The sequence below is a fragment of the Mustela erminea genome, chromosome 17 (assembly GCF_009829155.1).
Source record: "Mustela erminea isolate mMusErm1 chromosome 17, mMusErm1.Pri, whole genome shotgun sequence".
NCBI classification, from domain to species: domain Eukaryota; kingdom Metazoa; phylum Chordata; class Mammalia; order Carnivora; family Mustelidae; genus Mustela; species Mustela erminea.
This window is the reverse complement of record NC_045630.1, coordinates 8,826,172-8,853,388: the sequence shown is the minus strand read 5'-3', so window position 1 is coordinate 8,853,388 and position 27,217 is coordinate 8,826,172. Positions and strand designations below refer to the sequence as shown.

Sequence of the window (27,217 nt, the reverse complement as noted above, 5' to 3'; positions counted from 1 at the left end):
CACTGAGCCACCCAGGCGCCCCCCTCATAAATATTAATTCAGTTCTTCTAAACTCTTGTCCCCATTTTCCAGAAGAAGAAGCTGAGGCACAGAGATAGTAAGCAACACGCCCAGAGGCGCACGGCTAGTTAGTGGCAGAGTTGGCATCTGACCTTCTGCGTATGTGCTTCCCGCCACTGGTGTCATACGCTCCCAGCTTTGAGGGCCTGAGCAGTGTGGCACAGCAGAATTTTGTTTGCTTTAGCAGATCTTTACTCTGATCCCAGCTCTGTCCTTGGTGTGTTAGCAGTGTCTCGGAGCCTCTCTGTGGCTGTGCCAAGTGAGGACACCTTGGCACCTGTCTCTCCATGGCGCTGTGGGGAGGTTGCGGGGGTGAAGCCTGAGCTCCGTGCGTGGCTCCGTGCACTTACGTGTCCCCTTCGTCTTGCCTCTCGTACTCCTTCTGTTCCCCACTTACCTGCTGTGAGACAAGTCCTGGTCCGAGGACTGCCTGGGAAAACACAGAGGGGAGGAGGCAGGGGTTGTAAAGCCATGGATTCAGCCCTAGAGGGGTAGAGTTTGTGGTTTGATGTGGTGTCATGGGGTCTTGTGCTACTGGAAATTTATTCCAGGAGACATCAGTGCCCATCTGAGATAAAACCCTCTTCTGTTTTGTTGGGTTTTGCTCTACAAGGCAGTGATTTGAATATAGGTCTGGGAGGGTCAGGTCACCTGAGGGTTTTTTCAAGTGGCAACAGGCCTCCTCGCAGTGAGGAGGCGCTACAGCCAGCTCCCCCTGCCCCACTACCCCGGGGGGACACCCTGATGGCCACGTATGCTCTCCATCAGACATGTTCTAACGGACACATGGACTGAGCTGTGCAGCCTGTGTTGGGGGAGACTTCTGTTCCAGAGAGCTTTGCTGACACAAGCGTGGCTTATGTAGGGTTAGGTTTGTTTACTCAGCTAAGGGGTCAGTACCAGCCTGCTCCGTGGTAGGTGCTGGCGATATGGTCCGTGGGTTTGCATTACGGACCCCGCCTCCATATTTGATATTCATGAAGGCTGTTGACCGCAGCGCACAGATAATGTAGGACAGTACATTAATTCAAACGTTGAGGGAATATGGTGGGGTGAAGTGGAAAATATTTCTAGTAAAGAAGTTGTAAAATATCATCTTTTAAAATTTGTCCCTGGCTACGTTGTTAAAATAGTACGGGAACCACTGGGTGTTCAGTGCAGTGTGTGGCATTGGAGACTTTTTGTTATCATGCAGAAAGCAGATTAAAAAGAAGGCTCTGCTTTCACAGTCTACAAGGGCGTAAATGTAAGCAAAATAATAATTTAGCTCACATTTAACCCAGCAGGAAGCTGAGTGCAGATTGAGTAATTCTCCACAACATATCTACTGCTATGTAAACTAATCTCACGGTTTATTCTTCATTAAATTGCCAAGATGCTGTTCTTCTGTTGGCTAGTTCGCATGGATGCTTTTTGTTCCTCTCTCTCTTTTTTCTCTCTTTGCATTCACCTTGCTTTTCTCTCAAAACTGAATATTCTAATTCTTTTAAGATGTTCCTATGCTTAAAAGGATAATTAGTAAGTGTCATGGTTTTGGTCTGAAGTGTAATGTTTTTGAAAAACAAAGGGAACAGGGATTTGCTTAACTAATTTACAGCATACCTGGAAACAAATACCAGAATGCGTAAATACATAGGTGATCATTGTGCAGTTTTCTGGAAAAGAGAGGAAAACGATGAATTAGGTAAAGTCCCAGCAGGCCAGCCATGCTGACCTTGGAGAAGGTCACACTGGAACATCTGTGGTATTCAGCGCGTGGGACCTTCTCGTCACTGCCTCAGTTCCAAAGCTGAACATGGACCCCAGCCTTCTTCAGGAAGGAGATATGAAAACTATACCTAATATAAAAATGACAAGTTCATGCATTATGCAGTGGAAGCACAATTTCTTGACTATAATATACTTTTCAAAATAATCATGAAGGAGCATATGTGGGAAAGCAGAGGAATGTGGGTACATCTGGAAAGCTTTTAAGGCATCTTGGAAGCACAACGCACAATCACCAAAATTGTAAACACCTTCCATCTGGTCCATCGCAGTGATAACATTGACCAGTACCAGAGCAGACCCATCTCTCAGTGACCTTATGTGACAGCCAGACAAGACAAGCAGGGGGAAATCATCAGAAATAGTTGAGTGTTTTGCAGTATGACCTCATTAATCAATACTGTGCAGAAAACCAGGAGAGAAACAGAGTGCACTGGCAGGATCTTGAAACTTGAAAGGCTTAGGTGTGTTTCAGAATATGCTCAGTGAAAGAAGCATCATAAACGATTCCCAGGCCTCCCTGTTGTTAGGAGGCTTCAGAAAGGAAAGGGTGCAGGGCCTGATCCTGGAGCCAACACAGCAGCAAACCAGCCCTTCCACGGAATGTCGAGGGATTCCCTGCCGCGGTGCCTGCCCGCCCTTTCCCGAGGGAGCGCAGGAGACCGCGGGTGTCCGGAGACCATTCCGCAGGCACGTGGGCTGCCACTGGGAACTGCCACCTCTCGGTGTGACTTCCTAGATCACGAAGAGGGTTTCGCTTCGCATCCTAATTGCCCAAAGCATCCGCTTTTCTGCGGTCCCCCCTTCTCACGGCTGCAGGCTGCTCTTCCAGCTGCGCGGTTGGGTCCTGCCCGGGCCTTCGCGGCGCATCCTCTGCGCATCGTGACGCTCGCGATGTTACTTTTGAACGGATGAGTCTGTCGGAAGCCCGTTCTCCCCGGTTCTGACAAAAGTGTTGCGAGAACCTTTGTTCTCTGAGCTGTGGTGCTTTGAGCTATGAACTGTACTTGAGAATAAGGGAGCGGGCCGAGACCCCACCCGATTTCTGGAGACGCCGCCGGAGCAGGGTGATGGCGTCAGGGGATGGCGTGGATGCCACTGCAGAGGGTGGCGCTTTCAGTGGACCCAAGGGCAAGGGAGAGTATGCTTGAAAGGACTTAATGAAAGGGGAGCGACAGCCCAAACCTAACATATATCTAGGAAGCTCGTGGAATATGAAAAAGTACTTTGATTTTTCAAAAAGTTTCATTTCCGATTGTCCCTGTGAGTTGAAACATTGTTATTAGGCGAGCTCATTGCCATGTAGAGAGTAGAGAAAAACTCTTCAGGATTTATTTTCAAGACACTTGTAAGAGAGGACGATGATAACTTCAGTGAGAAATTCTACTTCTTTAATTCCCTGGGAGACATTCATAGGGTTTTTACGTAGATCTAACTGGACTAGAACACTTGCTGTCCACTATATAAAAATGGAACAATTTCAAGGATTGCAAATGTTTTGTTATGTTTATCACCACACATTTCTGTACTTACTGCATTTGGCTTCATGATTTTTAAGATAGTTAAGACATAGCACACTGTCGTGAATTATATATTCAGTATTTATTTGTTTGTGGCTCCAATATTTAATTACGAACATCCACTAGTGGAAAAAAAGATTGTTATATTTTCTTTTAGGTGGTTCATGTGTAAATTTGGTTGGCATCTGTCAACAAGCAATTAAATATGTAGCTATATTGCAAACCATGAAATTAATTTATTTTTTATACCGCTGCCAGCTTTAAACCTCTTTTTGAGAAGATTTTTATTTAAGACTAATGCTTTCTTAAAGTCATATAAATCTATTTTGACAGAAATTGCCATCTTTGGATTTAAAAGCTCTTCTTGGGGGGCACCTGGGTGGCTTAGTGGGTTATAAAAGCCTCTGCCTTTGGCTCAGGTCATGATTCCGGAATCCTGGGATCACGTCCCGCATTGGGCTCTCTGCTCTGTGGGGAGCCTGTTTCCCCCTCTCTCTGCCTGCCTGTCTGCCTACTTGTGATCTCTGTCAAATAAATAAAATCTTAAAAAAAAAAAAATAAAGCTCTTCTTGGGAAATTTTAAATTGTTTGATTTTCATGGTACTGAAATTATTAAAAATAATTCAGAGAGACCTAAGACTTTAGAGCTCTCTCTCTCTCTTTCTCTCTTTTTTTTTTTTTGAAGACTAGTTACTCTGATATCCTTAACCCCGTCTCGAAAAAGAAGTATTAATTAATTAATTAATTAATTTTGATGTGATATGCCTTTTCATTCCTTTAGAGAGGATTCAAGTTTATATACCTGACACTAGCTAAAGAGACTTGTGTGTGGGGGGGGGGGGGTTGGTGATAGAGTAAATTTATGACTGATTGTGGCCTATTGCCTCATTTAGGACCATATTCCTGAGTGAGCGAACTGCTCAGTAGTGGAATATTTAATGCAGGGCTGGGGATGAGCTATAAATGTTAGTGCCATGAATACAGTGGTTCCATTTCACAACAACAAAATCCAACTCATGCTACACTCAGGTGAGTGCTTTCAAGTCCTGTCCTTCTGGTTGGTGCTTTTATGCTTCTCAGGTTTCAGATCAGGAGGCTGGGAGGAGAGAGCTTCATGTTCCTACAGCCGAGAAGTGGAGGAGCCAGGATTCAGACCCCACCGCAGGCAGGGAGCCTGCAGGCTCCCCTCCCCAAGCATTATGTTGTCCTGCCTAGAGCAACTGAATGGTGAGGCGGAGCCGGGTAAGAACCGAGGCCCCACTGGAATAGTTTCTTGATCCCGTAGTGACCATGACTGTCTGTTGTGACTTTTATTATAGAACATAGCATTTGTCTTATGTCGGGTTTCTTTTTTTCTGAAAATGTAACCCACATGCCATACCGCCTTGTTAAAATGGCCTGTTGCTTGCTTGTGTAAATCCTGTTGGCTCTCCCCCTGCAAAGGACGAAGGTGTAAAGAGGTCATTTGCTATTAACAGACAAAGCAGATGTCGATATTACTCATTTTCCCCTCTGAGATGACAAAGGCGAATAATAATATATTTCATTGGGGATTGTGATTAAACACTGATGTAAAATACAAGGAATACGTATTCTCAGGAGAGCTGAGCTTCGGGTTGTTTCGGCTTTATGATGAGACGGTGGTGCGTCCTTCCCGACGTGCTCTCGCCCCTTCCTCCTGGAGTGATGAGCTTGGGAAGCCTGTGTGACAGCACGTGTGAGGGGTTGTTAGTAATTTCAAAAGCTGCGTCTCCTGTATCTCTTAGAGAAATCAGAATTTCAGTTTGTTCGCAGTACAGCTGTTGGTAACCAGCATCATTCATTTTCCTCGAATTTTATCTTAGGGAAGTAGCTTATTTTAAAAATGACGCTTAAGCGTTTTGTCTAATTAAATTCTATATGATCAGTGTGTAGGATTTGTGAAAAACAGTGCTATGCTTGTACAGACCTCTTTTCAATTGGTTTCTATCTATATCTATTTTGATAACATCTTGGTTTTTCCCCCTAAATGCGCCCGTGCCAGTGGAGGCGAGGCCTCCAGTAGATGAGGGAGTCTTTCTGTGCGTTCTCAGCCTGTACGTTCTTGACTGCGCAGCTCATCGTCTACTTCTCGCGAAGTCAGAGTTGGTACCAGGTTCTAGAACACAACCGTGCCGTACAAATGCATGAATGCGTGAATCAAATCCTCAGCACTATTCACTTATGGGGGTACAGGCTGGGTCATTTCTGAGGATCTTTTCTCCACGTGTCTGTCTGAGCAAATCCAGGCCCGTCCCAGTTATTCGAGATATAAGACCATTGGAATGTTTTCACCAATCTGTGCTCAGTCCTTAGACGTACATTTGCACCTTTTCAAAGTGGAAGTCATCAAAAGTGCCGAGGCAGGAGCTGGAAGCGTGATTCTCAGCGAAGTATCCGTGAAATACTCTGCAGCAGGGGAGGATTATCGAATACAAATGGAATTCGAAATTAGGTGAATGGTAGGAAATGAGCACTGTCAGCTTCCAGGGGATAACCCTGAGTTGAATGCTTATCGCTAATAATGATGATCCACTGGAATACGCCGTCAAAATATTTAGGTGCAAAGTGAGGGTGAATTTAAACTTGTACCATCTCCCATCTGAGGTTGTCATTAAAGATTAAGCCTGAGATCCTAAATCTTATTTGTACTCAGCTGGGGAAATCAAGAATGTTCTCTGTGGCCAACATCCACTCAAAAACACTGAGGTTTTTTATTTAGTTGTTTGAAGAGCTTACAGAAAATAAATTATCAAGTAAAGTAAGAAAGTTGGCAAAAGTCCAGAATCTGAAGTCATTAAAACCAAGTGAAACTGTGACCTCTAGTAAACAGCCTCTTGTAACCCCACATTTGACAAATAGGATTCTGTCCTGTTGATTAAGAGTGAGATGGAATTTTTCCTTTGTGTTTGTAAGGTATTAGCTAAGTGTCTCTATACCACTGATGCCAAGAACTTAATCAATAAGGTTTTGTTTTGTTTTCTTTTCTTTTTGGTTCTGTAAACAAGCCTTCGGTTAGAGTGCTAAGGAACCGCATGAAGTTTTCTAGGGCTGCCGTAACAAATTCCAGCAAATTGGGTGGTTCGCAACAAAAGACAGTGACAGAGTCTCTCGGGATTCTGGACACCGGAAGTTAGAGCCAGGGTCAGACGCCCTCCGGAGGCTTCAGAGGAGAATCTGTTCTTTGCCTTCCCAGCTCCTGGTGTCCGCAGGTGTGGGCCGGCCGGTGGTGCTGCCCTGGTCCCGTGGCCGCCTCTTCTCGGTGTGTCCCAGCCCCCCAGCCTCACGCGTTCGGGGGTGTGAGAGGATAGATCGTCCAGGATAAGCCCCTCTTGTCAAAATCCTTCACTTCATCACTCCTTTGGCCATCTTAGGTACTCCCAGGTCCCAGGGATTGGGGTGGGTACATAATCTTTTGACGGGGTCACCATTCAGCTCACTACAGAAGCCAAAATATCGGGCTTCCTGTTGGGAAATAACGCTGTTTCCAGTATCAAAGCGCAGGTACTTCAGAAACGCATCAAGCCTGCAGCCAAGGAGCGTGAGCCAGAATGGACAGCGTCCTTCATGAAGGCAGGTGGAAAGCGGGGAAGAGACGGTGCTGGAAACCCCGTCCACGTGTGGCTGAGGCCCTCGCTGCAGGCTTATTCTGATACACGTAGAAATGTTGAATCGGTGCCCCACAAATGCAGCTGCTTTTTTAAACAAGACTTTTGCCCTGTTACGACAAACCGCTTCTTAAATTAGTTGAAACCTATGGGCTATAAATACCAAAGTATGGTACAGCTTGGTTTTAATACAGCTTGTGTATATTTAGGTGTAAATGCTATGTTTAAAGTACAGGATGCGATTGACTTTTAGCAGTCTCTCTCAAAAGGATGGGTGGCAGAGAGGGCACCTTTGTTCCGAGCACTTAGCCCCATAAAAGCATGGACTTTTTGGCCATATTTTTGGAATGGCCTGAGAACATGTTTCTCATCTAGACGCTCTCTGCCTCAGCCACTGAGTCAGTGAGGAGACTGTTGGGGTCCTTTGTCATGACCCGCTGGACAAGGTCCCCGAGGCAGCAGGAACAATTGTGCTTTGCCATCAGTGTGCCCGGAGGCCTGCCGTGGTATCCTGGAAAGCTCTGACTTTTTCTACTCTTTGGAGCTAGGAATCATCTTCTTTTGCTCTGGGCCTAGTAGGTGGCAGTAAAGCTTGCTTTTTTGCTTTATTCCCTACCTTGTGAATTTGTGTCCTTGGGAAGGCCCGGTTCTTTGGCAGAAAAAGAATCCCTTCTCAGTTCCACTTTTGGAACTAGAAAATAAATATTTAATTAGGCCAGCACATTATGCTATTATATGAGCTTGACTTGAGAATGTTCCTGGGAACCTATAAAAAAAGAATCTGCTTTCAGGAAGTATTCTGAAGCCTTCTCTGAATTTTAGGAGGCGCCTGAAACCTGGTGTCATACTGGAATAGGAAGTCCAAGAGTTCGAATTCTTGTGTTTTTCATTTTTCCGTCCAATACTGTGTCTTTGGGACCCAGAGCAAAGAAATAAGTAGATGTGCTCTGAACTTCTTCTTGGGAAGTCCATTTGTATTATAAACAATAAAAAATCGAGAGTCTTGAGAAAGTCGGGGATCCACTGTTAGCTTTCTGTGACAGTCCGATTGTTGACTGATTTAACTGAGTCAACTCAAAATTATTAATCAAAATTTGTAAGAAATAATAATTTTTATTTTTACCAACAATGTAGATTTTGACTTTCCAATTTTCTTCCTGATTGTGAATGACTCCTGCATTGTCTTGGTATAACGTATTATATGTCAGGGATACATAAAAATTTATTTTTAGAAGACCTTTTTGGCAACCAGAAGCCTTGCTATAGACCACATAAAATATTCTAAATTTCCTAAGATCTGTTTTACAAAAAAGATAGAAGATTCACGTGATGATACTTCATGTCTTTCAACTGAGCATGACAACATTAGAGGCTGACAGGAAGTTATTCTTAGAAATGAAAATTTGATGTTTATTTCTTTTAATTTCATATTTCTTGAATATATGTTTTCAGTACTTTCATAAAATAAGAAACAGTGCTATCCTATTTTTCTTCTTTTAAATTTTTAGATGAATTTCTTTTATTTTATCTTTCTTAAACTTAATAAACTAGTACTTATTTTTTTGCTCGATAGACTTGGAGCATCTTACGCTGGTATGAATCTTCTGTTGTTTGCAGGAGCGTTTGGAATCTAAATACGATATTACTAATTGGAGATTTGATACCTAGTGATTTTAAATTTTATATAGGAGTCCATAAGTAAAAATGGGAAAATAAAATAAGTACAATCAAGGAACTTGCTTCATCTTTGAGATGGAAACTGTGAATTTAACATTGTGGTTTTACAAATTTGGCGTGTGTTTATTAATATCAAGACCATATATTTTCAGTAAAGTGAAGTGAGGAGGGGAGTCAGGTTTCCTTTTTCTTTCCCTGTAAGTGCCTCTTCCGTGCTGGGATGAAACGCATCTCTTTCATGTGTTCCGTCACTTGGTAGATGACTACTCAGCATCTATCCAGTGGTAAGCACTGGGGTGGGCCCTTGGAGTGCATCATCGCAAGGAAAAAGAAGTGACAGAACTTAGGACCAATGGGGAAAATCAAGTTTTGAAACAAAAATTAGAACCTGTCTGCCATTTTGAGCTTCGTGGCTTCCCAGTGCTTACTTTTCTGATGATACTTGACCAGAGAAATGTATCAAGACTTGGAAGATCAGTATGACTCAGTGGAGCGGTGTTTCCTAAAGCACCCATGTGTGATGTTGCACAATCATGCACAGCGTCTAAACGATTCATGCAGTGTGTAATAGAGACCAGCGGCTCTTCACGTAACAGCAGGTTCCTTGACATGCTTTCAAATTGCACACTGCAGTTAACCTTTCAGAAAACGTCAAAGAAAGAATCATAACTGTCTGAATACCCCTGCCCTTTCCGGCTGCGCACCTGTTGAGCTAGCTCTCTTTCCTGTATTTTAAACCAAAACAACCCACCAAGGTAGACTGAATACAGAAGCAGGTATGAGAACCTGGCTATCTTCTGTGAAGCCAAACATCAAAGAGATTTTTTTTAAATGGAAAGAAGTTGTGCTCTCTTGCTGAGTTTTTGTTTATTTTAGAAAATATAATTATTTTCATAAAAATATGTTAGTTATGTTACATGTAATGAGTTTATTGTTATTTTTAAAAGAAGTAATAAAGGCATTTAAGTTCTCTTTTCCGTTCCTAAAGCAGTAAACATAGATGTAATCTACCTAAATAGATCGTTGGAGTTGGCCGTGGTGGCTAAGAGTGTAAGGAGGTGTGGGAAGTAAGGAACTTAAGAATGGCAGATCCAGAGGTGCTCCCCACATCTGAAATGTATGTTGGGGTGAGATTTTGATACGGAGGAGCTTATGTTTTATGTTAAAAGACTTGAATGGGAGGGAGTCAATATATTTGAGCAGAAAAGCACTGGAAATCAAAAGTGGTACACACAGAGGGTTAATCTGGAGGGGATGGACGCGTGAGGAAGGAATGGGGGCAGAGCAGGACGGGGGCATGAACAGCACAACAGCAGGCCAGGTGTGAGGGCCCCGTTTGGGTTGGGCTAAATGAGAGATTGTGAAGGCAGTGCTGGCCTAGCTGAAGGAGAGGGAACCGGCCCCGTGTTAGCTTGAGTTGGGTAACTGAGGTCCAGGGAAGAAGCTGGCTTATTGGAAAGTGGAACTGGATTCAGTTTCTTGAGGGACTGTGATTCGGCATTTGAGTTCGAAGAACCAGGTAGAAATACCCAGTAGAGAACTGACGATTACGAAACCATAGAGCCTTCCGTACCTTACGGTGTCATGGGGCACCTCTCTTTCTTAAAATTCGGATGAGTCCCTTCTTAGGTACGCAACTTGTGATTTGGTTGCTAAAAACATCTGGTAGCTAGATGATGGCTTTTATCAAAATGTGATACATACACATTTATTGGCTGTTACGTGCTTGGCCTTGTACCGTGTGTTCTTACAGTTATTCCTGTTGGTGTGAGTGTGTGTGTGGTTTTTAAGCTCTGTTAACTCATGTTCTTTCATTTCCTTGACTTATTTACAGCATTGTACAGAAGATAATTTCCCTATTCAGAACAATAAAATGTTGTTTAAACAAGTTATGATCAAGATTTAACAATGAAAACAGACTTTACCCCTTTTCTTCTTAAAAAATGACACAATTAGTCAGTAGTACTTGGAAGATAAACATCTATTTCATGTTCCTCCTTATGATAAGTGTTTTTCATCGAAATTCCTTGATACTGTGTGTGGATGATTTACCAAGGCTTTTTAAAATGGTTGAAATATGCTCTAACAACCATCTGATAAAATGAAAAACTGAACAAAATGTGTACTCAGATGAATGATTCTCTGAAGAAATAATGGTGCAAATGAATTATCAAAGTGTGAAATCATTAAAAACAAAACATGTTTGAGTTTTTATTGAATCTTAATTGCAGGCTTATGTATTTTCTTTTGTAAGCTAAGTTAAAAGAAAATTGCCTAACTAAATTTTTGGAGGCCAGTGTTGTGGGACATATATTGTACCATAATTTATTTTTCACATAAAAGCTGCTGTTCATTTTTTTCCCCCAGCATTAACATGCATGCTTTCCTCATGTAGGAGAATATATAAAAAACTGGAGGCCAAGATATTTCCTTTTGAAGACAGATGGCTCATTCATAGGATATAAAGAGAAACCTCAAGATGTGGATTTACCTTATCCCCTCAACAACTTTTCAGTGGCAAGTAAGTTCCTTATAATTGTTGATTCACCTTGTATTTATCTATATGTATGACGTCATGTGCCAACTATCTTATGATATAGGAGAAGCCTATGAAAAAATTTAGGTTTGTATTTAAGTTCAGGGAAATTTTCAGCTTTGATACAATTTCAGTTCCTTAGCATAGCGATTATTGATGATATATGGTCTTATATAAGACAGTATGGTTGAATATAGAACTTAAATGTGATAAATACAATTCCCCAAATATGTACCTCAAGTTTTTCATTATAAAATGTAAACAGGAACCTTTGAACTCTGTTGCTAAGTGAACTTGGTTGTTAAGATTGTTGCAGGACCTGGTACATTTCTAACTGGTTTCCTGTCAGGATCTTAGCTCTTTTCAGTTGCTCATAGGATGAGAAACAAGTGATTTACTCGAGAAATTGTCTTCTGGGAGATTTTATGTTCGAAGTTCAAGTTTTCTTCCTTACAAGTATCTAAGAAAAATGTTTGTAGTGAAAATTTTTTTAGGAATTGTATATTTTTTGGACCATAAGCCCAGAATAAACTAAAAGATGCTGCTGCTGGTGATTTTGGCAACAGTTCCCCTTGCCCTGTGATGACCAGGCTCTCCGGGCTAGCTGTATTACTGATTACTCAACGGAAGTGTTGTTGACTATTAATTCGGAAATAAAGCATTTGAAAAAGTTACATTAGGTTAAAATAAACTTGCATAAGAGCTGAAGTCTGTACCATTGAGATGAAATCTTTAGCCAGACATCATTCTCAATTTTGATTTTGGTTGTATGTTGTTTTCTGTCCAGTGACATCTGAAACAGAGAGGAAGGTAAAGAATGAAGCAAAAAAATAAAAAATCAAAAAGTAGCAACAAAGAAATGCAAGATAGCAAAAGTCCTTGAATGTTATAAAAGTCATTTTGAAATTGGATAGAGCCCCAGCTTTTTTATGGATACCATCTTTTAATTTTTTTTTAAAGAATAAAATAAAGCAATAAATCAAAGGGTTTGTGAAATCAGTTGAGTGGCAAGAACACTAACAAAAAACAAACAAACAAACCCAGACACCTCTCTCTTTCTATAAATGGAATCTTATGTAGGGATTTCATTTTTTAAGAAGTGAGAACACTTGATACGTACGTATCAGTTGAAGGGATCCATTCCCCTCTCCCTCCCCCCAGAATACTCATAAGTTATTATGACTTTCTTTTAGTAGAAAATGATTTTTAAAACTCTGTTGTCAATTGAAATAATGTCTTGTATTTTGTATTGACTTAAGAGCACATTTTCATTCTAGAGATCTCGTGGGTGAGCATTTGCTTTAAAGTGATAGAAATTGGCTTTTAAAACACAGCACACATTATTTCCGACATAAAGCCACTGCAGTTTCTTAGTTTCTCTATTTTCCTAGCAAATGGTATTGGTTGTCTGAAATAATTTATAAAAGTACAGAACTCCTGTATCTGCTGATCAAAATGCAGCATTTTTTGACCTTATGAAATTTCACACCCCAACAAGTTTTAAAGACATACTGTATGTCACAGTCTGCCAACATCTGCTCCCACACTTCCACTGGCAGAGGCTGGAATAAATGCTGCACTCTTGGGGAGAGATCCTGCTTAGTGACTGACAGTCAGCCTAGCCACGAAATAAATATTAGTCGACATCTGTAATCTTTGCTTCTATCGTCAAGTAATTGTAGGTAATTGACTCAAACGAACAAGTGGAAGTTGTAGACCAGCTTCTTCGTTTTCAGAAGTGTGTTAACACGGGTCTTACACCAGATAAACTGTTTTAAGATTAATGGTTCTTAAGACTTGACCTACTGCGGTCTTAAACTGACGTGCAGAAATGACAAGTAGTGAATGGACGCTGGTTGAAGAAGTCGTGCCAAGTTCAGCTTTGCCACAAGGCATGAGTATGACCGTGGACGGGTCATTCTCTGAAGCACTCAGCATCATGGGAACACTCGGATCTAATGAACTTCAAGGCTCTTTTATCTCCTACGTGCTGTGGTTCTGGGAGGGGCAGTTTGAGCGGGCCCCTGAGAGCGAATGGGGGTTAAGCGGGAAGAAGGATATTCCAGGCTGACGGGGACAAAGAATGTTTTCATGAGACATTAAGAGAAGGAAGAGTTGGAGCAAGGAAGGGTTACTTGGCCAGCAGGTTCCCCTCTGGCCCTAGTCCCCTTGAGTAAGTGAAAAAAGAGATGATTTTACTGCATATTTCTAAGGGATGTTGGGAAATGTTATATACATATATTCCACTGAGAGTTACAGGAGTTCCCTATTTTTCCTTATAATTAAAAATGTTACTTCAAATTTAATGTATGTAGGTTTTACTGTAATTTGACCAAAATAGGCTTTTTTATCCATCTGAAGAAATGAAGTAGGAGAACCAGCAGGGACTTGGGATCCCTCTTTCCAGTCTTCACTGAATTTCAGATTCCTTCCTTCCTTTCTGATCTAAAGTTCTCCAAAAGATGGTATACACTCCTTGTTTCTGGAATCCACTGCCGTCTCGCTTTCTCTCTCAGTCACTTGATCGAAACCAGTCTCCGTAGTTCTCCAGTGACCACCTAGCTGCTCAGACGAGCAGGCACTTTTCAGTTGTTCTTTTCCTGGGTCAGCACCGTGGGCTGCGTTTCATACTGTTAGTCCCCACTTCTCTCTTGGCATGACCTCTCCTGTTGTGTTCTGGGAGGTCTCTCTCTCCTGCTGTTCTTCCTTTGTCTGTTGGGTGGATTGTGGTATCTCCGTGGGTTCTGGCCAAGGATGCTTCTCATTTTGTTCCCTCTCCCTGGGGTGGGGGCGGGGGTGTTACATGGCCTTGGAAGGTTTCATACGAGACGTGACTTCAGGGCACCAGGGTATATATTCAGCCGGCTGCTGGACATCTCGCCCCAGGTATTACTGGGCCTCAACCTATCCTAAGTGGAATTCAAGATAATCTCACCAGTTCTCTCTATATGGGCACGCTAGTTCTGTCTTGAGCAGAAGCCTGGACCCTTCCATGCCTGCCGCCCCCATTGTCACCCTACTCTCAGTTCATTGGTCTCTACTGATTTAGCTTCTCAGTTTTTGAACTTCTGTGCATCCTTTCTCATAATCACCCTGGAGCAGGCACTCACCGTCTCCATCAGAGATACGTAGCCCGATACACTACCTCTAGGTTCTACCGCGTGCACCACTACCTCTCATGACTGTCACAGTGACCCTTGTACAGGTCCGTTTGACTCTGCATTCGCCCGGATCTCCACTGCCTGCTGGAGGAAGTCCAGCTTCCTCCGTGTGTCCTGCGGGCGTCCCCTCAGTCTGACCTGTGCTTTCAACACTTGCCTCTTGTGTCCTCTGCTGACAGGTCGCACTTCTACTCTGAGACTTTGTTTATGCTGTTCCCTCTCACTGGACTGTTCTTCTGTCCTCTGTTTGTCTGGATGATTTGTTTGCATCCTTTAGGAGTTAATTCAGGTTTAAATTCCCAGCCTCATTCCTTGCTACATCAGTCCTCCCTGCCCTTCACAACCCTGTTCTCTTTTGTTGTTACCACATTGTTTTCAGGTTATTTGTTCATGTGTTGTATCTCATCTACCAATTTTGGGGTAAAGAGCCTACTGTTATTTACTTTATATCTCCTAGTACCTGCGTATTAGGGCTTAATAGCCATTTTTGAATGAATGTCTGAAAACATGAAGCCCAGATTTTTCCTGTTTTAGATGAGAAAAAGGAGGCTGTTAGAAATTTAGTGATTTGGTTAAGGTTGCTTTACTAGGTAGTGGTAGCCAGGTATCAAGGTTGGAATTCCAATTTCTCTCCTGTCATTTACATTTTATTTCCCTCCCCCACCCCCATTCTGGACTGTTTTCTCTGGATTAAAGATCTGATTTGGGTCAGAGTTCCAATACTTTAAATTGCTAGATATCCGTTGGCCTGCAGAACGTAAACTCTCCAGGCCCTGTGAAATGTGGATAAAAATCTTTGATCTTCGGGCGCCTGGGTGGCTCAGTGGGTTAAGCCGCTGCCTTCGGCTCAGGTCATGATCTCAGGGTCCTGGGATCGAGTCCCGCATCGGGCTCTCTGCTCAGCAGGGAGCCTGCTTCCTTCTCTCTCTCTCTCTGCCTGCCTCTCAGTATACTTGTAATTTCTCTCTGTCAAATAAATAAATAAAATCTTTAAAAAAAAAATCTTTGATCTTCATCCTTCTTTGGGTGGATCAAATACGAATGTACGGGCAGGTAACTTCTAAAGGGAGTGCTGAGGAATGTCAGTAGTAGTAATCGTTTTCCAGCAGAGTGCTTCTCTAATCAGAATTATGATCTGGCCAGGTACTCACTATAGACTGAGATGACCAGGACTCCTGGTCTACTCAGGAGTCGGTGGTCTCAAACATTTTGACAGTGACCCCCCCAACTCCAAAGTAAAACAGTTTCTCAGCCAAGAACTTGAAGATCTGTCCATATGTCTTGGGGCTCATCCTACTTTTGATCTACTTCCTTTTACTATCTGCGGGGGCAGGGGAGGCGCCAGCCAGCGTGGGTCCTGAGCAGCACGAATCCCTCGAATCCCACCTTTTCAGTGCTGCAAATTTTGTCCCACTCTGAGGATATCTCTTTCCTCTCTGATACCTTTCTGTAGTCCTTTTCCAAAAAATAGGTCGGTCTACATTTCTTCAGCCAGTTTTTAAAAGTGAAATGAAATGTTTACGCACTAGCCCATTTTTCTTCTTCTCTTTGTAAGAAAGTAAGGAAATTTGGGGATTTAAACCTACCAAAAAAACCGTTTTTTACCTCTGAATAAATATTGGATGCAGATTTTTAAATATGTAGAAAAATCGCTTGGTTTCAACTAATGCTTTCACTCATGCTTGTGGCATAGAGTTCTTGTGGCTTGATTCTTAGTCTTATATAAAGTATAATACAACCTAGAATAACAACCTTATAAATCTAGGATAACTCTACAGTATATAAATGTAGAAGGATTACAAGAAAAAAAAAGGATTACAAGAGATCAGAATTGGTCACTTTTAAGGGGTTTACAGACCATTAGAACCACACTAGACACTAAAAGGAGCATTTGTCATTGACTCTGGAAGACGTACACAGAGAACACACGGCAGCGGGAGGAGAGATGAGCTCTGTTGCCAGAATGAATTTTGTAGAAAATAAATGGCTGTAGAAGTTGAGGGAATAGATCAAGGGAAGCTAGGGTGACTAGGGGAGTTTAACAGGAGCACTGAAGGATGGATGGTATTTAAGATTTTGGAAGAAGGTGGACATTCACAGTAAGGTTAACATAAGCAAGCATATGAAGTCTGGAATTAGTGACTAGCTTATGTTGTGAATAGAATAGACAATATCCTGGGAAGATAGAGAATTTATGTTGGAGAAAAAACAAGATTAGATATCTTGTGATCAGATTGTAAAAGGTCTTGAATACCACTCTGATGTTTTTAGTGGAAACCAGTTGGGAACTATTGGAGGCTCTTAAGCATGAGGTGTCCAAATTAGTATTTGATAAAAACAAAAAAGGAACCTACCTGCTTGTAATAGAAGGGATACATCGGCAGGCACACCGTGCCTTTCCCTCCATGAGTCTGCCGGCCAGCAAAGTGTTTGTCTTGTTTTCCTTCCTGTGCGGTCTCACTCCCTAGCACCATCTTGGTTCAGTTCTTCATCAGTTCCTACCTGGGCTATTTTGACGGTCATGAGACTAACTGACTCATGTAGACTTGCCTCTACATATTCTCCTCTCTGGAGTATTTGAAAGCAATGCATAGGATAGATTCATCTTCCAAAGAAAAGTTCTTCTGCAGGTATCATCTCCTTACTCAGAAAAATCCCAAATTTCTCCCTTGTTTTGTTTTGTTTTTTTTTTAAGATTTTACACACAGTTGTGTGCACTTGTGAGCAGAGGGAGGGAAAGAGAATCTTAAGCAGACTCCTCGCTGAATATGGAGTCCTACTAGAGGCTCAGTCCTATGACCCTGAGATCATGTTCTGAGCCAGAGTCGGAGTCTTAACTGACTGAGTCACCCAGATGCCACTGTATTTTTTTACTATTATTGTGTACCAGCAATTCAGCACTTGCCCAAATCATAACTTTGTTTCTATTCTATATGTTTTCAGTATTCCTTGTTTTTTCTCTTACTCTGTAATGTTCCATACCTTTCCTTTTTGACATACATTGCTACATTCTGTTAGGTTGAATTATATATGAAATTCTTAACCTCGTTTTTGTTTTCTGTGATTTTTAAACAATTTCATGTACTTGACTGCTTGAAGATGTGGTGCTCTCCCCACCCCACTCCACCCCACCCCAAAATGAGATCAGATTTTTAGGCAGACAGAAGGTTGTGTCTGATAATAGCAGCATCTCACTGTGTGGAATTGATGCCTTACTTAAAAATTGATCAGACAGTGAATTACTGTAACTGCAGTCAGATTTTCCTCCTATCTTTCATTTTTATGGGTGGTACTGTATTCATTTATTTGCAAATTTTAACCCATAAACCAAATTTAGAGTCGGGAATGGAGAAAAAACCTTTTTAAAAATCACTTTAAAGGGAGATCGTTTTTAGACAATTACGAAGAATAAGAAAGCCATGATTAGTCACATATTTTCTTCCTCTCATTCAAACCACACCTAATACGACAAGGAAAAAATTTCCATAGAATTTCTCTTCTTCCCTCCCTTTTTTTGGTATTATACAGCAAGTGTGCAAAAAAAAACAACAAAAAAACACCCCCGTAGAATCCTGTTTTCATGGATCAGGCTGCGGAGTCCAGGGTTTCAAATCCAGCTGCTAGGTGTGAGAGCGACCCTCTGCATCTCTGAACGATTTCATCAGTTCTGTGTCCTTTAGAAACATAAATTTACATGTGTTTCATGTGAGTTTCCTATTAGATAATCTTACTGCCGTAGTACTTCCTTCATCAGAACATTGTCAGTGACCTGGTCAGACATCTGTTAGAGCCCCTGGCTTCCCTGGCAGCATCCCTGAGCTCTCTCTCACCCCCTTCCCTGACTGACGGGAAGCTAATCTATGGTTGGGGCTTTACCTTCGAAGCCTCATTTGTCAGAATATAAATTAGTTGCAGGGATGGGGAGCTTATGTAGAAAACGGGAGTGATAAATTTCTAGAGCACAGTGTGTATACTCATTTAAAACATTTTCTATAAGTTTAGCTTTGAGAGCTATATGCCAGAAGTTCATCTGACTTGGAGCCAAAAGACCGGAGTTTGAGTCTTGGTTCTGCTCCTTTACAAGTGTGTGACCCTGGGCAAATCACGTAACTTCTCTGAAATTCATTTTTGTCATCTTTGAACATGAAGGTTAATAATGCCTACTTCTTGGGATTATGGTGAGGATTAACTGAGATGCTGTTAAAAAAAATTAATGAGATGCTGTATGTGAGCACACTCTGAATTATGAAACACTGTGCAAATAAAACTATTTATGGAGGTTGGGAGATGCTTAGTACTTTTGCTCTGTTGAATTAAATGGCAGCCATTCTTCTCTCTCCAGCTAAATTCCACTGGAATGGGAAGGAAGCTTCCTTGGTTGGGTTTTCTTTAAAGATCATTAGAAGTCTGAGGTAGAAGCCGTTTGCAGCCCTCTCTAGCAGTTGAGGATAGCCACTATTGTTGGCTGGGGGGAAAAACCCCAGTTTCATTTAATGTCAATGACTTTGATCTGTAAAGCCTAGCTCTTGTGACTAAGCCCCATGAGCGGGACCCCAAACCATGCCCGTGGCTGCCCCTGGCCAAGAAAGGAAGGATCACTGCAGCTGTGGGGGCAGCTCCGTTGCTCTGGCCTCTGAGGAGATGGATGCAGACCGAATTCTTCAAAGCTTCCACAGGGGGATGGTCCCTGTGACTGTTATTACCCCTTATTCTAGTCAGGAGTCGTTTTTGCTTTTTGGTAGAAGTAATAAAATCCTCTAGTATCTTCTTGACTGTCCTGAGAGGACCTCTTGGTTACCACCCATTGGGGGAAAATTTTAAATTAATTTGGCTCTTCCGTTAGAGGAAGACTTTTTTGTAAGATGGGGGATGCCGTGGGGCTTGTTCCTAGAGGAAGGCAGGCGGGCGGTGATCGGCTTCAGGAGCTTACGATAAAAGATGTGAGGAGAAAACGGGGACCCTGGCGGAGCCAGCCTTCCTCCCTCCTCCTCCTCCTCCTCTTCCTCCTCCTCCCTTCCACCGTTTTCTGTTCCCCTCCCTCTCTCTCTCAACTTGTCCTAAAGTCAACATTTAACTCCCGTTTATCCACAGATACCTACATAAAAGAACACCCTACATGTAATTATTTTCACTGACTTGTTCTTGAACACGTTGCCTCTGACTCCTCCCTTGACTCTCTTTCCCAGGCAGCTGGCCTCCCACCGACAGCCTCACGCGCTGAATTGTTTTTGAAATTTCCTACCTTGGGTGCATAGGATTTCAAGGAACACAACTTGGAAACATGGGAGTTACCCAGTGACTATTTAAACCCATTTTTAGGAAACCTAAGTTCTAATAGATATTTAGAAAGTTTTCATTGAGGGTCTGTTGTGTTCTCAACATTGTACCAGGTACTGAGGGAAAAAAGAACAAAATAAGGAAGGAAACCAACCTTCCTCGGAGTGCTGCCGTGTGCCAGGCCCTTTCACACACATTCTCTCATTTAATCCTCCCAGCGCTCTGAGGTGAGTATCACGTTCTCTGCTTCAGAGACTGAGGGAGGTTGTGGCTTGGTTGAGGTGGCTTCTCCTGCAAACAGCAGGGCCAGGACTGTAGCCCGTGTCTCCCAGAGTGCTAACCCCAAAGCCTGTGTTCACTTCCTAATCCACAGGTCTGGGTTAGCTCCCAGCTTCGGAGAGTTGATCACACAGGAGCAAAAATCTGCTCCAAACTCTCGGAACTGGTATTTTGAGCTCTCTCGTGGTTCAGGCCTGAAGTAAGTTTTACAATGAACACACCGAGAAGAGCTTGGGAAAGGGAGGGTCATCAAGAAGACCTTCTTGGAAACTGAGATTTGTTTAGAGAAATAGTAAGATTTCGAAAGAGGAAGTACATTCCAGGTAACAGGAATAGCGTTAATTTGAAATGTTATTTCTCAGAAACTTCGGCTGAATCTCTTATTGTTGATTTAAATGAGTATGAAATCCTCAGATATGAATGAAAGCTCCAGATGGTATGTTATTTTTTTATCCCTGTATAGAGTGAAAAATATCAAAGGAGGAAGAAGGATAAATGATAGGAAGAAATATGGCACTTGAATCTGTAGCAGAATGCCGGGATCGTGCCAGACACTGTGTCTTCTCAGGGTCAGAGGCAGGCACTAGCCCCCCCGCTAGCTTACCTGGCCTTGCGCGAGCCCCTCTTGCTGCTCATCGTCTTTCTACCAGAGTAGAGAAGAATTTTACTGTTGCAGAGAAATACTCCATTTTAAAATCCCATGCTGGTGGCAGTGTTTCTTCTTCAGCTAGAAAGGTTTTAAACAAGAGCTTTAAAAAAAAGGGTACCTTTTTATCTGTTTATTGAAAAAAACATAAACCCTTGACTTCTATAAAGGAGAGGTGAGAGGTAAGGTGACGTGGAGGGGAGGAGAGGACGCTCGCTGTGGCAGGGGGAGGCTCTGCGCCTGCAGACTGTGTGCCCGAAGCAGCTGTGGGCTGTATCCACACCCTGGTGCGCGCCTTTCCCATGGAGTTAATCATTGGTGGGTCCGTCTAGCTCAGCCTTCCAGGTGAAGATTTCCTGAGCCTGCAGCAGCTCACACCCGCCAGTCAGCCTGGGGTGCTCGGGATCCCTGCACTGCAGTTTTTCCTTATTACTGATGCCAGCGCTTTCCTCCGTGACACCCTTCCATCTCTGAAGGGTAAAAATCATTTTTCGCGCTCACTGCTCTGACCGCACTCACTGACGACCCGATTACGTTTATCGATCATTTTTGGTGAAGTTCAGTGTGGCTGTCTACCTGATTTCTGTGTTTAATATTTAGGTTTCAGCTTAATTTTTTATTTTCTAGAAAAGAGCTTTTTAAGTTGTTTTTAAATTGTTGAGTAGAAACTGAGGATATGCCCATTGTATTTGGTGCTTTATGCCATTCTGTAATTAACACATAGGAAATTAAGAGAGACTTAAGGAAGCAAGGAAAGAGAATTGACAGTTAAGAGCCTGCTGTGTACGCGGTGCTTTATTTGTGATCAAGTTTTGCCGTCACAAGAAGACATGAAATAAAAACACCTTAAAAACCCCAAACAAACGGGCGCCTGGGTGGCTCAGTGGGTTGAGCCGCTGCCTTCGGCTCGGGTCGTGATCTCAGGATCCTGGGATCGAGCCCCGCATCGGGCTCTCTGCTCAGCGGGGAGCCTGCTTCTCTCTCTCTCTCTCTGCCTGCCTCTCTGTCTACTTGTGATCTCTGTCAAATAAATAAATAAAATCTTAAAAAAAATGTGTTATTAAAAACAAACAAACAAACAAACAAACGAGATCATGAAACCAAGACCTAGGGCGAGGAAGAGACTTGCCCAGAACCTCGGAGCGGACAGGGCGGAGCTGCGATCTGGGCGCTGGGCCGGGCCAGCCCCGGCCGGACTGCGCAGCCGTCTGTGGGCTCGGAGACCACCGCTGTGTTCGGGGGTGTCTAGTCCGCGCCCCCGAAACTCGGTGCTGTCCAGGGGTGTGTTTAAGTCACAGCGGTTCTTACTTCTGCTGTGGCGAGGGCAGAGGCTCGCAGGGGAGGCGAGGTGGCCGGTCGCCTGATAGGAGCTGATCGTGGAACTCGGCCGGTCCCGCAGCCCCCCTCACCCCCGGGTCCCCGACTTCCGGCCGGTGGTGCCGGGGGCGTGCGAGCCCCTCAGCGGCTCTCGGCGGCGCCCAGTGGTTCCCCGGGACAGTCCCCTGAGAAGTGACCGGACTGGTCACTACCTCTTGCGGTGCACCTGTGCGCCCTGCCCTCCTGTGTGCGAACGGCTGTTCGGGGTGCGGAGCGGCAGCGGGGGACCTGCGCTCGGGGGGTTTGCCAGGGTCGCGCATCCGCGAGGCCGTAGAGCCGGAGACCGACCGCCCACGGCTTCGGGGCGTCCAGCCGGGATTCTCCGCCCGCGGCCCCGCTGACACGTCCGGCCGCCGCGGGGGCGTCATTCCCGGCGCGGGCCCTGGGGAAGGCGGGGTCTCCGCGCGTCTAGAGGTTCCGGCTCGGTATCGGGGATCCCGCCCGGCGATGGCCGCCTCGCGTGGGAAGCCGAGCTCCAGAGCGTGCGGCTCCGCTCCGTAAGGCCGCGAAGCGCGAGGAGGACGACGACGGCTGCGGGAGGCAGCCTTGCCCTTGTCGCTGCGTCAGAGGTCGGAGGAGAAGCCCTGATTTTCAGAGGCAGAATCATCTGGTCGTTTAGTATGACTCATGCGATCGTCGCGTTTTCAACAAATTGGACTTGAAGGACACGTGTTTTGTTGACCTCTGGGCAGTTCTGTGCTAAATCACTGCCTTTCTGGGTCCCCCAGCCCCGCCCTATCTTTATGTTAATTTAAACTCATTTATTTATTTATTTGAGCAACGTTAAATGAGGCTCAGGGCCAGGGGCCGGGGTGCGGGGAAGGACCTGGAAGCCTTGGAATTTAGGACCGCTGTGGAGGCGTTCTTTTGGGTTGGGAATAATACACAATCGAGCAGATGCTAATGGAAAAATGAAATGCAGGGAGAGAGAAAAGAGGCTAGGGCGGCTGTGTGAGAGTGTCATGGAGGAGAGGACATTGCCCCTTTATTACAATAATGTTTCTGCCCTATAATAAGGTCTTTCATTGCTGGTTCAGCTTTTTTCATTCACTTGTTTTGTGCTCTGCTTCCTGTTACTAATTGTCAGCACAATAGTCTTCCAACTATGAAGTCTCAGTGTCCTTTTGGACCAATTTGTCATTGTCTTTCTCCCTCACCCCCCAACCCATGCTCTCAGAATCTATTACTATGGTTGCATTTTTAGACATTTTTTATGTTTTAAAATGGCAATGCTTTTGAAACATGCCAGAATAGTTTATGATAATTGAATCATCCAACCAGCAACAGTTATTGCTTCCAAAGCTCACTGATGAAGTTTAAAGTTTCTGTCTCTATAGGATATTCTTATAGAGTAATTGAAATTTAACTCGCAGTGCTCTCTTTGTAGCATTATTTCGTGCTATGAAATGGTGTCCTCACCCTGCTATGCCTGGTGTCCTTTGGGCTTCACCATTGTCCTGTGGATGTAGAGCATTTTGTTAAACCGTATAATTGATGGAATTCATGGATTCTTTGCAGTTTCTCTGCTCGTAGGAACTTAGGTTTTTCTCATTTTCCCACCAATGGCTCTTGGTTCTTACAGATAGATTATTTTAAGAAATCCACAGGGTTGGCTTAGGTTGACAAGCCTGGGCAAATCCTGATACCAAACTCCAGGCACATGTTACATGTTAATTCCTGTTTGGTTTTTAACATTTTGGCCAATAAATATTCCAAATGTGCTCTCAGTGGGGTACCAATAATTTAATACTGACAGGGACATTTTTCAAGTGTAATTTCTATAAAAAAATTCTGAAACGGTGTTAGTTCCTGACCAGTTGATCTACCACCTAGAGCGGCCCCTGTCGTAGATCATGTGATCAAAGTGGATTGGTGCTTGTCACTGTAATTTTCTCACAATTGATCGCAGTTACTCCGACGGCATATACTAACCAGGAAGTTTTGGTCAGCTTTCTTTGAGGAAAAATGGTATTGGTACTCTCTGTATGTCACCTGTTTCTGTCAATTTAATTGCAGAAAACCAGTGAGTGTAGTATACAAAGCTTGTTATTAAGAAATAAAACTTTACTTCCTCTCTTGTAAGTAGCTAATGGTCCTAAAACAGTGTGTGACATACTACAACGAGCCAGGGATTTAGAGCTAGAAAATATGGATTAGATACTCCTGTTTTACAGTTGTCGTGACTTGATGGTTTTGAACAAGCAACTTTAAAACGAGACAGATTTCATTTTCTTATTTGTGGAATGGAAATGATGAAAATATTCTGAAACGTTATTGGGAGAATTAAGTGAGAAAATAATGCATGTAAAATCTTAATGTAGTGAAGCAGTGGATAATAGACCACAATAATGACTTAGTACTTAGTCCTTTAAAAAGAACAAAATTTGGAGAAATTTGTAGTGGAAAGGAACGTGTCCTGGCTGACCTGAAGTGGGAAGAGAGTGAAGATGAGATTTTTTTTTTTCCTTAAATTTTGCAGGAGACGGATGAACTGATTATTCCAAAGTATGCTCTTCATTTGCCCTGCGAGGCCCCCACCACTTACACCCGAGTTTGAAATGGTTTTGTGTTACAGTAAGACCCAGAGGCCGAGATCTTTATGGTAGCTATTGAAACCTTTTAAAGTCAGGGTAACTTAATTTGGAGTCAGAATTCCTGAATGGAAACAGAGAGATACTCTGTCTCTTTCTTAAAGTTACAAGAAGTTAGAGGGTTTTCCAGATAGGTCAGATGTAATAATGACCCTTTGGTTATCTCTTTATGTGTTTTTAATGAAGTCAGTAGGATTGTTGGTTTATAATCTTCCAAAATTCATTGTTGTTGTTGTTGTTTTGGACAGTTCTGTGCTTTACTCTGAAATAGATAGGCCTATCTTTTCATTTTTCTCCAAGGGAAAAGTCCTTTTTAACTATTCTATAATCTAAATCGAATCCTTCCTACTTAGGAAGAAAGCTGTCTCTTACATGTTAGAGCTATAGCTATACAATCAAGGATTTGATTAGGCTTAAAATACTTTTTTTCAAATGAAGTTATCGGGACTTGTTTATACATACATGTAAAGTAAACTGTACATTAGATTTTGAAGAAATAAGTAAGATTGGGTCAGGGGAGGGATCAGAAAGTAAATTCGTGTTTCTAAAGGCTTGTGAACTTGAAAATATTAAGATTCTTTTACAAGAAAAAGAGGATTAGTTGTGATAAACTATGTTGCATCAGAAATGTTTTCAAAAGTTTTGTTTGTTTGTTTGAATTCTGGCCGTGATGAATAAAACAGAACAGTCAGAAGTCCCCTACCCGCTGAAGCTTACCGTCTAGTTGAGGAGATGTGGACAGCTGTGTGATCAGGTACCAGCATGTGGAATAGAGATGTTCAGTGCACTAGATCTTCAGGTCAGAGAGGAAGGACTGGGTCCTTAGAGATTTACAGGGGCCAGAATCGAGGTAGAAGGGAAGGAGAATGTTTCATTCGAGGAAAGCAGTGTGAATTAAATCCTGAAGTCAAGAATGCTCAGGGAGATTTTTAAAAAATCAAACAAGCAAAAGCAAAAGCAGAAGCAGACCCATAAATACAGAGCACAAACTGATGGTTGCCAGAGGGGAGGGTGGGGGAAGTGGGCAAAATGGGAGAAGGGGAGTGGGAGGTCGGTACCTGGCTTCTAGCTCTAGAATGAGTAAGTCACAGACCGAAGGGTGCACCATCAGGAATCTAGTCAATGGTATTGTAACAGCGTTGTATGTGATGGTAGCCACGCTTGCGGGGAGCCCAGCATAACGTACAGACCTGTTGAATCACTGTGTTGTACCCTGAAAAAAAGAAGAATCAAGGAATGTTTAAGGGGCAATGAAGTAGGTAGATTGGTAGGATAGAAAGAGAGAGAGAGAGAGAAAGAATGAATCAGGAGAAGGTACACAAACTGTTGTTTTAAACGCTACACGTGATTCCATACAGGATTTGTCTCTCTTTCTCTCTGGTTTATTTCACTCAGTGTAATGCCCTCAAATGTCATCCATGAAATCATGGGTGGCTTTTTTTTTTTTTTTTTTTTTTTAAACACACCACATTTTCATTATCCATTCATCCATCATGGGGAGGTTGGGTTGTTTCCATAAGTTGGCTGCTGTAAGTCATGCTGTAATGAACAGATGTAAATTTTTTGGATACATAACCAGGAATGGGATTGCTGATTCATATGGTAGTTCAATTTTTAATTTTTTTAGGAACCATCATACAGTTGTCTGTAATAGCTATACCAGTTTCTCTTCCCTACAGTAATGTATAAAAGTTCACTTTTCTCCACAACCTCAGCAACATTTATTTCTTGTCTTTTTGATTCTGGCAGGTGTGAGGTGGTCTCTCATTGTAGTTTTGGTTTGCGTTTCCCTGATGATGAGTGATGTTGAGCATCTTCTCATGTCTCTGTTGGCCGTCTGGATGTCTTCAGAAAAATATTTATTCACCTCTTTCACCCATTTAAAGAAATCAGATTATTTGTTTTTATGGTGTTGAGTTGTGTAAGGTCTTTATATATTCTGGATTCATCATTTGCAAATATCTCCTCCCGTTCAGTAGGTTGCCTTTTTGTTTTGTGGATGATTTGCTGTGCTGTGCAGAAGCTTTTAATTTTGGTCTAGTCCCAGTAGGTTAATTGTGCTTTTGTTTCCCTTGCCTCAGGAGACCTATCTAGAAAAATGTTTCTACAGCTGATGTCAGGGAAATTACTGCCTGTGTTCTCTTGTAGGATTTTTTGCTTTTGGGTCTCACATTTAGGTCTTTCATCCATTTTATTTTTGTGTGTGGTATAAGAAAGTGGTCCAATTTAATCCTTTTCCATGTAGCTTTCTAGTTTTCCCAGCACCATTGTTGAAGAGACTGTCTTTTCCCCCACTGGATAGTCTAGCATCCTTTGTTACAGATAAAATGATGAAATAAGTGTGGCTTTATTTCTGGGGTCTCTGTTCCATTGATACATGTGTCTGTTTTTGTGCTGGTACTATACTGTTTGGATGACTACAGCTTTGTTCTTTCTCAAGGTTGCTTTGTCTACTTGGAGTCTTTTGTGGGTCCATGCAAATTTTAGGATTATTTGTTCTAGTTCTGTGAAAACTGCTATTGATATTTTGATAGGGGTTGTGTTAAATCTCTAGATTGCTTTGGGTAGTATGCACATTTCAACAATATTTGTTTTTCCAATCCATGAGCATGGAATCTTTTTTCATTTATTTGTGTTGCCTCGAACTTCTTTCTTCAGTGTTTTGTAGTTCTTGGAGTATAGGTCTTTCATTTCCTTGGT

At 42.8% G+C, this 27,217-nt stretch overlaps 1 protein-coding gene across 4 annotated transcripts in view; it reads left to right on the top strand.

Moving 5' to 3' along the window:
• Positions 1-27,217, top strand: part of AKT3 (AKT serine/threonine kinase 3) — a 303,335-nt gene that overhangs the window by 118,847 nt on the left and 157,271 nt on the right. For 2 of the 4 annotated variants that reach the window (XM_032317283.1, XM_032317284.1), the window contains one exon: positions 11,046-11,171. The exons of 1 other annotated variant lie outside the window; for it this stretch is intronic. In XM_032317283.1, coding sequence (XP_032173174.1) covers positions 11,046-11,171 — 126 coding nt within the window. Of the gene's footprint in view, positions 1-11,045; positions 11,172-27,217 lie in introns of those variants that run through there. One more of the 4 variants, XM_032317286.1, reaches the window with a different exon arrangement.